We start from the raw sequence: 12488 nt of genomic DNA, 5'->3' as shown, positions 1-12488 counted from the left end.
CGCTCTTCCACTTGGACGTGCTCGGCATCGGGCTGGGAGGTGCTGCCAGAATTCTGCCAGGGCTGCAGGCTGGAGATGCTGGGGAGCAGCCACTGCACAGACCCAGCCCATCTTCCAAGCAGGGCTTCCTTCCCAAGGGCCCAGATTCAGCTGGCACAGGCTGTTCCGGGGACCTGACTGCAGGGGCAGAAGGTACCCCACTCGACCCCCATGGGCCTCCACCAAAGGAGGGATGCCATGCAAACAGGCCGGCAGGTGGCAGAGGCCTACATGGTGAAGCAGCTGCCCTCAGAGAAGATGGTCAGGGTACGCTCCATGGTGTGGATATGCGCACGGTTTTATAAGGCTTGGCTGGCATTTGAGGTTCTCACTGCTATCATCATCCCCCATAATTACCAGATCATTAGGTCTGGATGGACGACGCGGCCATTATGCTGAGCCAACCGTATGACAAAAGGACTAGCACCTACCATCTCGTCCTCTACCACCACCTTCGGCTTCCGGGTCTAGCCTAGGGCTGAAGAGAAGCCAGCTTTGTGGTCTCTTCAGGTTAATCCCTCAGTACCCTTATAAATAATTACCTAATCCTCTGCCCCAACACGGACACGAGCATATAAGGAGGAGGAAGAAAATGGCCCATCACCGATAAGGTTGGGTTTTGATGGACACACTTTTCATAGGAACTCTGGGCGCTCCCTTCCTCCTTCCTTTCTAACCAGAGTTCGTGGGTGGGGGGTGCATGTTTACATGAAGCGTTCGGTCTTCTAGAGCTGCTATGGGCTGCACTGTATCCCCCAAAATTCATATGCTAAAACCAGACCCCGGGTGCCTCAGAAAGTGATGTATTTGGAGACGGGGCCTTTAAAAGAGGTGATTCAGCTAAATGAGGTCATTTGAATGGACCCCGATCCATTCAATCTCACTGGTGTCCTTATAAGAAGAGAGCCAGGGGACCACATGTGCAGAAGACCATGTGAAGACACAGCAAGAAGGTAGCTCTCTGCAAGCCAAGGAGGGAGGCTTCAAAAGAAAGCAGACCTTCTGATACCTTGGACCTTGAACTTCTGGACCTGCTGATACCTTGGACTTGAAACTGTGAGAAAGTAAATATGTTATTCAAGCCACTCAGAGTGCGGTATTTGTTGCAGCAGCCCGAGCTGGCTGATACAGGGGCCTCTGGGGCTAGGAGGACCTGTGGACAGCTGAGGAGGAGGAGACTGGGCCTTGTCCAGTATGGCAGTCACTAGTCACAGGTGGCCTTTTAAATTAATTAAAATTTAAACAAATTTAAAAATTCAGTTCCTCAGCTACACTAGATTAGAACATTTCCATCTCATTGGGCAGCTCTGGTTCGGAAAGGAGAACTTATTCTAAAGCAGCTCAGAAATGAGGAAATGAGGCAGTGATGGTGGCAGAGTGAGCGTAAACCTGTTGCTCGAAAACAGGGCTCTTAGCCTCCTATTGGGCATTATTAGTATGCGGAGGTAATTCATAAAACCTTCTTTTGATTAATTCTGAGACCAAAAAGCAAGGTTTTTTTTAACTGCTGAAAGGCAAAACTGTGTACTGGACCAAGCAGCAGGCATTTGTTGAGTACGTATAATTCCTGAGGACATTTTGATAGACACCACAGGGGCAGAAAAGAAATACCTAAGCATGTTTGTGCCTTGAGGAGTGAAAAGCCTAAGCAAATATTAGAGAGAAAGGTAAATTGGCAAGTGCTAAGAAGCTCGGAAAGCGCCCTGAAGGCTGACAGGCGGCCGTGACGCCCGCACTTGGGCGCAGATCCGCCACCTCCCCCCGGAATCAAAGCGAAACCCGCCTCTCTGGAGCCCCTGCGCTCCGGCTCTCCCTCCCTCCTCCAGGTCACTCTTCCCTGTGCCAAAGAGCAGCCCCACTGTCTGCCCAAAATCCCTCAGCTCCTCCATCCCACCCCTCCCAGTCTGGTCACAGCCTACCTTCGCATGTACCCCCAAATACTCGACACCCCTCCCACAGCCACTGGTTCTACTTCCCACTGCTCCATGCCTGAACCCAAAGCTCCAAGCAAAACGCTGTGTTTTGGGTTCTGTTCTCACGTTTCTGGTCCTCGACCTCCTATGCTCAGTGTGGCCACCCACAGCAGCGAAGCCTTGCTTTCTAATGTGCAGCTTTTAATCTGCTAAAAACTCGTAAACTAGAAAACTAAAACAACCCTGTCTGCTCAAAAACTATTTCATCCTTGGGGAACTGCCTGCCCCACTTCCATCTCCCTAGGCTCCCCGCCGCACGCCCCCGCCCCCCACCTGTGAATGTGTGCCTACATGTATCCGCCTGCACAGGGCTTCAGACATCGCCATGGCTGCCCTGGGACTTCCTATCAGAGCTGGAGCTCAGATACGTCTAAGACGGAGTTCCTTGAAAGCAGGCCCGACACTTTTGCCATCGCACAGTCGAGCGAGCATTCTTTCAAGGTGTCCCGAGTTTGATCTGCAATGTATGACATCAGCTGATGGGCTGGAGCTCAAGCACTGTGATACACACAAAATGTCCTTGTCATCTGAGAGGAACTCGCTGAGTGGCCTGTTAGCTCCTCCATACGCATTCATTGTGACTGCCTGGAAGCCAGCTAACTTCTGGTTCGCAGCTGCACCGTGAGAACATGAGGGTGCCAGAGCTGAGATGCAGGCGGTAGTCGCGTTAAATGCAGTCATGGTAAAATCAAGTGAGGCGCCCTGACCGGCCACGTACTAAAAATAAAAGCCTGTAGTGACTGTCCTCACATCACAGCAGGCTGCCCTCAATCCCCGGGCATGTGATGACCCGGTTAATAATTAACTGGCTTCGATTAGGCGCCTTTTCACAAAGAGCAACTGTGACGTCCCATAAATGACGTTTAGGAAAAACAGACACACCAGTGACTCTTGAAACTGGATTCTTCACCCTTGGATAACAAACAGGAAGCCTGAGGAAAGCCTGCCCGCAGTCAGCCTCACCCGGAAAGATCTAGTTACAGACCTGCAGCATCCCGCTCAGATGTGTTTCTCCAGGCCGCGGCTTCCTCCGACCTGCCTGATGTGCAAAGGGCCTCAGCTATTTAAAGCATTACATTAAAAAATCATGTTTCCAAACTGACCCAAACCCTGGTAGGCTCCAAGAACAACAAAGCAGGCCTTACTGCCATTGTCGTCAGAATCCTCACTGCTGCTGGGAAGGCGACCTCGTTTCATGATCTCCCCGGGAAACAGCAGGAGCCTGCAAGGCAATGAGACAGCACTTAACCCACGATGATAATACACAATCATCAAGTTGTGCTTCAGATGGCAGCCCAGGATTTACAGCGGACAAAAGCAAACAATCGGCTTTAGGTACCATTTTAATGGTAAACAGTGAAAAGCTCAAAAATACATAATTAGGTACAATCATTAACAGAACAGGTTCAAAAAAAAGACAAGGGGGAGAGGCAGAGAAGTCACATATCACTAGGTCTCCCAGAGGTGCCAGGTTCCTCTCATTCCTGTGACATTATCACAATGACTCCAGGAGTCTCTTCCGCCGACAGGCAGCAAGCACTGCAGGCAAAATCCGCAATGATACCTGTGCTTCCTCTACAGACAGGTTCCCATTTCACCTGGACGTGGGGAGGAGGTTGTGTGCCTGAATGTGTGAATGTTTACACGGCACTGGGTACAATTATGCTTTTCAGGCAAATTTTACTGAAATAGTCCTAAACGCCGAATAACCTAGATTCCAGGAACAAACAAATGGAATAACTGGATTGCAAAGGCCTCCTGTAGCCAACCCCAATTCCTCGGCAATTCATGTCTGAAGATGGAAGGGGCCACAGACAGCACGTAATTCTGAGGCAGACCCTTCTCCTTTATTCATTAGGAAACTGAAGCCAAATAAGGTTTCATCAGCACTTGCCCAAGTACTTGGGCGGGAGCTTTTAATCCAAATCCAGTTTTGTTACACTTCATCCCAACTCCTTCAAGAAGTTCCAGGAGTCCCACCAAACCTGGCAAACTAAGAAATCAGCTTGTACAGACACCAGGCCCACCTTGCCAACCCCTTCCAGGCAGCTGGTGATAACAGGCTTGCGGCCCCCAAGTCAGAGAGACTGCACTTGGGAGAGAGGGCAGTGGAGGAAGGTAATACTCGTTCAAGGCGACATTCTGAACAAATCCAAAAGAGCTTTTCCAAACTGAAATTACTGATCACCCTGACACATCTCAGGGCCCTGTTCTCACCGCAGATCGATGATTCCCAGTGGGGGAAGACGGCTTTTTTAAGTCAGAGGTACCCACCCAGCCTCTCAGAAATGTGCATCCCAACCGCCCCCACTGGGAACCACACTGTCAGAATGTGGTGTATTTCCAAAAGTGTGGCACATGGGAATGGTGTAGAGAAAAAAACTGGAGAACCACTGTACTAGAACAAGATAGAAATTAAAAACCCAAAGCTCCACTCTCAATGGACCTGGAAAAGAGCAGACAAAACAAGCAGAAAACGCATTATACAACACAGTCTGTCCCCACCTACGAAACAGACCTATATGATTCATTCGAAAATCCAGGCCCCTAATATATAATTCCAATATTTTATATTTTCTTGGGACACTCACTCAGTTAAGGTCTGTGGGTGTGTGTTCACCAATTGTTTTTTCAAAAAACATTACAAGAATTTACCAAGATGGAGCCAGGACAGGAGTCCAGATCTCAGTCGGGAACTGTCTTATGGGACAGGGTTTCATACTGTGGGGCCCGATCGCAGCCCTGAAACCCACCCAGCCCTCTTCTTCAGAGCCCCATTCATCCATCACTCGCGCACTCAGCTACCTACAACTTGGCCTGGAGCAGGCTCACTCCAGTCAAAAACTCCCAGGGCTCACAAACACCTGTGGCCCACTCCCCACTTGAAACGATTGCCTTCCCTGCCCGATTGCCTTCCCTGCCCGTCACCACGTCACCACGTCCGCCGACTGCTCCCAGTGGAATTTCTCCTCCAGCCATCTAGAGAAAGCACAGCCCGCTCCCCTCTGGACTCAGCAGGAGGCGCTGCACAGAAGGAAGGGAAGCACAGCAGCCCTCATTCCAATGGCTGCAGCTCCCACGCTCTATGTCACAGGAGTGTTTAAAAAAAAATAGAAAGTGCTACCTGGAGAGGAATTCCTTAAAAGTAACAGTGTGAGGTCCTAAGACACAGCGAGGGGAATGCAGTCCCCACCTACGGGCGCGAGTGAGAGCTGCGGGGAGGAGCGAGAACACTCCCCAGCTACCAACACGGAAACAAATGCTGACGACATCCTCAGAGACTCGGACAACTTAAATTTACCTAAATAGAAGAGCTTTTCTGAATCAAAATGCCTTCCTCCCAGCTCCCAGAGAAAGCACTTACCTCAACAGTCACTCACTAAATGAAAAATGCAAGCACTGACCAAAATGGAATGATGCTCCTAAACACACGTAAATACTCTCAAGCAAAATTATGCAAACAGAATAAAAACAGTATTTTCCTCCTAATGAATTCCATTTTCACCCACCCTGAAAGATCTTAAGGGATGCAAGCTGAGAACGCTGTATGTACTTCTCCAGGGAACCCGGCGCCTGGGTGCGGGTTAGTGCGCGGCTCGCCTGCGGTCCTCCTCTGTGGCTCTCGTGTACTTAAAACTTTGACATCAGGCTGCTTTATCTCACCTGGGGTTACTCACTATCATCACGAAATCGAAGTTCATGTCACTGTCTTTAGGAAATACAATACAGCGGCTGTGTCTCCGCAGGAAGAGCCGGCGCAAGAAAGCAGAGGACGCTCTGGTCACTCCGCTGGCTGAGGGCAGGGTGGAGAGCGATTCAACGCTGCCGCTCCACACTCCAGAGACAGATGCGAGAAGATGCAGCCCATGGACATTTGACCACTAATCTAGTAGCTGGTGCAGGACGGAAGTGCCTGTCGCTGACCTCATGAGGCTGCTGGTTTAGCCGAGGAGGAGACGAGTCAGCAGGACCACACAAGGCTCTAGGAACAGGGGCTGACGACATCGGGGGAGGATCCTGAGCAGAGTCCGGAATAGCAAAGGGGAGGCATCCAGAAAAGGACGCACCACAGTTTTGGGCAGAGCACTATGACATTTAGCACTCTCTATATACACATATAATCTACTATGTTACTCTGAGCAGCCTCTCCACATTCAGACTTCACTATGTGCTCATTTCTTTACTAATACGTATCGCTTATCTCATGTCCAAATGCGAGGCTCATCGATTCGTAACATACCCTCTTCATGTCACCCCACTACCCCACGGGTTTGCCCGGCAGAGCACTATGACATTTAGCACTCTCTATATACACATATAATCTACTATGTTACTCTGAGCAGCCTCTCCACATTCAGACTTCACTATGTGCTCATTTCTTTACTAATACGTATCGCTTATCTTATGTCCAAATGCGAGGCTCATCGATTCATAACATACCCTCTTCATGTCGCCCCACTACCCCACGGGTTTGCTTTAAGTACCATCCTTCTATTCTCCATGCCTACAATTCCTTACCCCTTCCAATTATTGTAACATCCCTATGAGGTGACCTCATCAAGCTAGTCCCTAAGCCAGTGGTGCCCCAATCTTCTTGGCATCAGGGACTGGTGCTCCCATGAGAATCTAATTCCTGATGATCTGAAGTGGGGCCGAGGCGGTGATGCCAGCGCTGGGAACAGCTGCAGATACAGATGAAGCTTCGCTCAGTTGCCCACTGCTCACCTCCTGCTGTGCGGCCTGGTTCCTAACAGGCCACAGACTGGTACCTGTCCACGGCCCGGGGTTTGAGGACCCCTGCCCTAAGCGAACCTCTCCCTCTGTTCCACACTGTAACGGGTCTAGCCAGAACACAGGTTGTCTGCCACCTGTCCCTGCAGCTCTGCCCAAGCATCTCTCTTAACCAGTCCCCATGACCAGCTTGCCTCCGCTGGGCTAAGCATCGGCCCTTGAAAACGCCCCATTTCTGTTCTCAGCCTCTGCTAATGCTTCTCCTCCGCCCTTTCCTCCTCGCCCACCCACTGTAGAGAAGGGTGTGCCAAAACAACTAGCCACTGCGGTGGCTGCTCAGAGCACCATTTCCTCAGGGAGCACAGATACCTTCCCACCCACTGGCGCAAATCCCAATCTGCATGTAGATTACATGCAGATCACTCTCCTTCAATCTCTTCTGTCACATAGGTTAAAATGTAGTGGATTAGCTAATGTATTAATTCAATTAAAACTGTATGGAGTTGGAGGCCAGGGATGTGGTGTAAATGAGATATGGAATGGCCTGTGGGGGAGACGCAGTAAGCAAATAGCTAGACAAGTGGCTTCAGGGCAATCACTGCTCTAAAGGTTACAGTACGATCATTCACAGATTATGGTGGGACATGGGATACGATATGTACACGAGACAGCAAGGTACTGGGAAACCTTGACATTCAAGTTTCCTTGGACTGAAATCAGCATGCACTAAGCTGATTCCCAAAGTGGCTCAGGAATTTGCAAATGAACAAGTACAGTGACCAGGGTGTGGTCCCAGGGAGGATGACTGGTATGCAAGTCTAACTAAGAAAGAATGAGAAATGGCCTCGGGGACAAGGAGACAGGGGCTTTTACAAAAGAGTAAGATGATTAAGAATTTGAGGATGTTTATTCAATGCAATTCCTGGGAAAGAGGGACCCATTTGAGGAAAACAAACTGTCCAGTTTCTAGAATTACTCTCTGTGGTGGAACAGGGGCCATTTATCAGACCATAAACTCTACAGCTGTAATAAGAATTACACCCTAGTGATTTTAATTATCTTATGGCTCATTCGCAGAAAGCCTGGTTTCTTCCTCTAAATAATCAATTTCATCTACTATGTTTTCATTCTTACACATTTTACTCTCAAGAAGTTCTAGAAGGTGCTCAATTGAAGACCTCTACATACTTCCCTATGCATTAACTAATGCAGTGACGTGCACTGAAATAACCTTTGGATGGATGACTGAGTTCCCATACATAAACTGTACCCTATGTGCACTTGGAAGACGCTTTCATTTTAATATGTAATTGACCTTTAACTGGAGTAACTTCCATTACCTTGTTTTTAAATTTATTGGCATCCTTCCGTTCTCGGTGGAAGTTAATAATCTAATATCTAAATGTACTATATTAAAAATATATTTAGAAAATGTGTCATATAAAAACGTATGTTAAAGAATGTATTTCAAGATACTGAAGGGTCGGTCTTACGTAAAAAGTATTTAGCAATGAACTACTCCTTTCTTTGTTGGCTCAGTTCACACGATTTGAATATTACTTTTAAATACTATGTAATTGATAATTTGATTCCTAAATTATTGATTACAGACTAATCCCCTCCCATTAAAAAAAGATTTACATTTTCTTAATAAGTCACCTTCTTGTCCCCTACGGAGTATAAGTATAAAGTATTCAATGTAACAAAGAACCCAAATATAATGACCTATGCTTCACAGTAATTTCCTGTGCCTAAGTGAATGTGAAGGAAGTCCAGCTGGTTTCTTACCTCGGTTTTTAAAGCAAACATTAATTGCCTAAATAGGAAGTTTTCAAATTGGCAACATTATCTAATTTATATGTTCTCAGAGCCTAAAAATACTAATGTGACTATAATTCAAACCCAGTTTTTCTCACTTTAACCAAAGGGTTATATCTGGTTGGAAAAAAAAAAAAATAGTCATAGATTTGATTTAAATGACAAACTGCTTAGATCTTAAATGTTAAAGTTTTAACCTTGTCTAAATATATCAAGCCCCCCAAAAATGGAACTTTCAGAAATGCGTCCTTTATAATGTCAAATCCTCAAAATTCGTTTAAAGAAAATGCTGCCCAAGGTAAGCCTTTGCAAAAGTGTCATACTTAAAAATATTCAGTGGGAAAGAATTTATATTAGCAATAAACAACCACCTCTCCCAAAAAAGATTGTTAAGAACTGACCAGATAATCAATATTTATTCCCATGAACTTTACTAATAAGGCCCAAGTGCTATAACACATTAGTTCACTGTAAATTCTTTATAAGTTATTTTTAAACTCAGACTTTAAAAGTCAATAAAAGTATTTTTCGAGACTTTAAGGAATTTATAAATTTGAGTAGTTCTAAATGAATCACAAGCAGCAACCATTTGCCAACTTATAAATAATCCAATCCCCACTTATGAGCTCTAAAACAATCTATTAAACCCCTCCCAGGTCTCTGTAATTGTTGACTCAATTAGAGTCAGCAACTGAAAAGCAGCTACAACAAAACATTCCAATCGTTTATTTGGAATGTTATTTCTTTTAACTTCCCTTGACAGGGAAGTAAATGAATTCACACTCAAACAATAAAGGCAGTCAGTCACCATGGCCTCCAATCTTGAGCTTCTATCCCTATTTCCATCTACTCAGAATTCCTTTCTTTTAGATCTATATGCTCAGATATGGACAGATGCCAAAGACATATTAAGAAACAAATGCAGGCAAACTGCAGGCAAAAAAAACCCTGAAACACAGGCCCATTTATATATAAAAGGGAGAAGGGAAGAGAATACATACACCATTGCTTGCATAATCATGAAAAATTTCTGGAAGAATTTTAAGGTTAATACGTTTATTTCAGAGAAATGTGACCAAAGTGTTCTAGATAGAATAGATTGGGAACTTCTACTTCTGTTTACGACCTTTTATAAAATTTTTATTTTTCACCATGATCCTATACCTTGCACTACACCTTGAAAAGATTTAAGATCCAAAACCTTTCTTCCCTGATCCTCGCCATATATAGAAGATCCTGGGGGCGGGGGCAACCTCTTGGCCCCTCTCAAAATACCGGCCTAAAATGAGCAGCAGTCAACAAACTGTATATCCCACTTCCTCCCCAAAATGGGTATCAAAGGCTTGTCTTGCTTCAAAAGAAAACCTGATGGAATAGCGCAAAAGGAACAAAATTAGAAAAACTAATAAGATAATGCTATAAAATGTTACTATCACCCATTCATTATTTACTTCGATTGCAAAAGTTTTGAAATGTAATAAGCATAGCCAATGCCAGTACCTGGTCATTAAAAATATATACAATCAGAACAGAAAAACTGACCCCGATAGGAAAACCCAAGAATAAATACTCAACTTCCTATCCATTTCAAGAGTAGTACTATTTTGGGGGGGAAAAAAAATATTAAAAGCAATGTTCCAGAGATGGCCACCAAACACGCCATTTCCTCCACCCATATTAAGTCATTCTTTTCCACAAGCCCAGACATGACCTCAGAACCCTCCTGAACACACACAGAGCTACCGTTCAGTCAGAATTCATGAGAGATAAAGCCTATTTGCCCTATATGTCCTATTCGTCCTTTCACACTTTTTTGACCATTTACTAAGGCAAGACCAATTTCTTCAGAATGTATGAAAATAAAGTCCTCTCTAAAGCATTTCACTGAAAATCAGAAGTTTGTGTTCCATTCTGCGTTGGGTTCTCTGAACCAAGATCAAATCTGTATCACACAAACACACGCACACACATATTATCTAAAAATTCATTGAAGAATAACACTTTAGAGAAACCAAGTGTTGAGAGATAGTTTCTGAATGAACCAAGGTAAGGGTAAGGATGGGAAAGGCTTCTACAACCCCTAATTCCACCCTTGGAAGAATAAGTCATTAAATGTGAAGTGTCTACAAGGGAATTTTAAAAGATTTTTAAATGCTCAAACCAGATGTTCTTACACAGGATATACAAAGCAGCTTCTGCAGAAACCAGACTCAACCAGCTAATGACAATTACACTGCGCACAGATTGAAATGCAGCTGTTTTGAGGAACTTTGTTCCTTGATTATAGCCGGTTGTCAGAAACTATCAGTTACCACTAACAATGTTAAGTCACCAAAAAATTTAAAGTACTGTTTTTGAGAGAGTGAGAGAGAGGGAGAGAGAAAGAGAGACTCCCAATGTGTATATTAGAAGACCTAGATGGCCCACTTCACAAAAACTTCATTTACATATCATGAGTTACATATGAAAACAAACATTTCACCACAATGTAAAGTCTTATGACTACGGCCACAGAAACACAAGATGGTCTCCAACCCAGCAGCAAGGTCTGGAAAGCAGTATTCTCTGGGTTGAAAGTTGAAGAGTCTCACCCCATGGATTATGTCTACAGGAAATCTTCCCTAAAGAAGCCCATAAAGTCATAACTGCAGCACTAGAGAACATTTCAGAGATAATTTAACCTACCTTTCCAAATTTTAAAGGCAACTACATTCAGTTCTGGAGAGGTAAGCTGCATGCGCCAAGACACACGGATAGGTGTAGTAGGGCAAAGCCAGCTGCTGAACTAAAGACCAGTTCCCAAAGTGGATGGGTACCTGGAACTTGGACTCCCCCTTGCTCCCCACCCAGAAACCTACTGGGATTCAGAAAAAAAGTTATCTAGAAAATTAAGGACAAGCACTGTACTTATCAGAAAGCAGACAACTAAAATGCAATCAGTGACCAACAGTCTGTTCACCTGGAAATGGAAACACGCTTTCCTGGCCAGCTGGTGTAAAGATGGCTGCAAACGCCATGCTGCCTGGTGGAGCACATAAAAGATGGAGCCGGAAGAAGAGTGTGCTGGTAGTTCCCTGAACACTATCGCGGGTGCGCGAGTCCCCTGCGCAGCAGGCACTACCCACCCTACTTGGAGAGAGGTTACTGCTCTCTGTAGGAAACCCCTTCGCAAAGCATATTCCCTTTCACTGGGCTTCTTGGCCTGGCCTCCTTGGAGGGTGTGACTTTCTGGGTGTGCTTTCCTCGGTACTTAAATTAAGGTCCCGTGTTACACACCTCATCCACAAAAGAGATCCTAGAACCGAAGAGTTAGGTGCGACAGCCCCCAGACTAGCCAACTCCCTCCCTGTTTAATATCAAATGAACTTCTGATTTCGACTTGTTGTTTCAGGTTCCTAAAAGAAAAGGAACTCAGCCCCAGCAGAAACAATCTGGCGGCCAGGTAGGTCTGTGTCTCACTGTGAATCAGGTTCGCAGGCTGTTTCTGTCTGGCCCCTGAGCTAAGAATGCTTTTCACATATTTAAAAGGTTTGGGGAGGGGGATCAAAAGAACATTTCATGACACATGGAAATTACACAAAATTCAAATTTCACTGTCTGTAAATAAAGTTTTATTGGAACATAGCCATGTTCATTCATTTACCTTCTGCCTACTGATTGTTTCAGTGCTTAACAATAGCAGAGCTGAACAGTTGTAACAGAGACCATTAGGCCTACAAAGCCTAAAATATTAGTTCATTACTATCTGGACCTTTACAAAAAAAGTTTACTGATCCCTGTATAAACCAATGGACTGGCAGTGATGTTTATAAACCAGCATTATGCATGTTTAGTGAAATGTGAATCAATTACCAGGTCCCCGGCAACTGACAAATATCTTACTGCTTACAAAGTTAAGGATCAGACACTCTCAGTCCTAAAGAGATT

The 12488-nt window shown here is 45.2% G+C and overlaps 1 protein-coding gene across 1 annotated transcript in view; it reads right to left on the bottom strand.

Moving 5' to 3' along the window:
• JADE1 (jade family PHD finger 1) overlaps nucleotides 1-5505 on the bottom strand; it is a 40167-nt gene extending 34662 nt beyond the window's left edge. The window contains exons 1-2 of the mRNA XM_025050953.1: nucleotides 4668-5505; nucleotides 3158-3234 (exon numbers count right to left, since the gene is read on the bottom strand). Coding sequence (XP_024906721.1) covers nucleotides 3158-3234; nucleotides 4668-4798 — 208 coding nt within the window. The 5' untranslated portion in view covers nucleotides 4799-5505. The remainder of the gene's footprint in view (nucleotides 1-3157; nucleotides 3235-4667) is intronic.
• Nucleotides 5506-12488: the final 6983 nt, after the last annotated feature.

The sequence above is a fragment of the Pteropus alecto genome, unplaced genomic scaffold, assembly GCF_000325575.1.
Source record: "Pteropus alecto unplaced genomic scaffold, ASM32557v1 scaffold17, whole genome shotgun sequence".
Classification (NCBI taxonomy): domain Eukaryota; kingdom Metazoa; phylum Chordata; class Mammalia; order Chiroptera; family Pteropodidae; genus Pteropus; species Pteropus alecto.
Note: the sequence above shows the minus strand (reverse complement) of the source record. Positions and strands in the feature narration are given on the sequence as shown.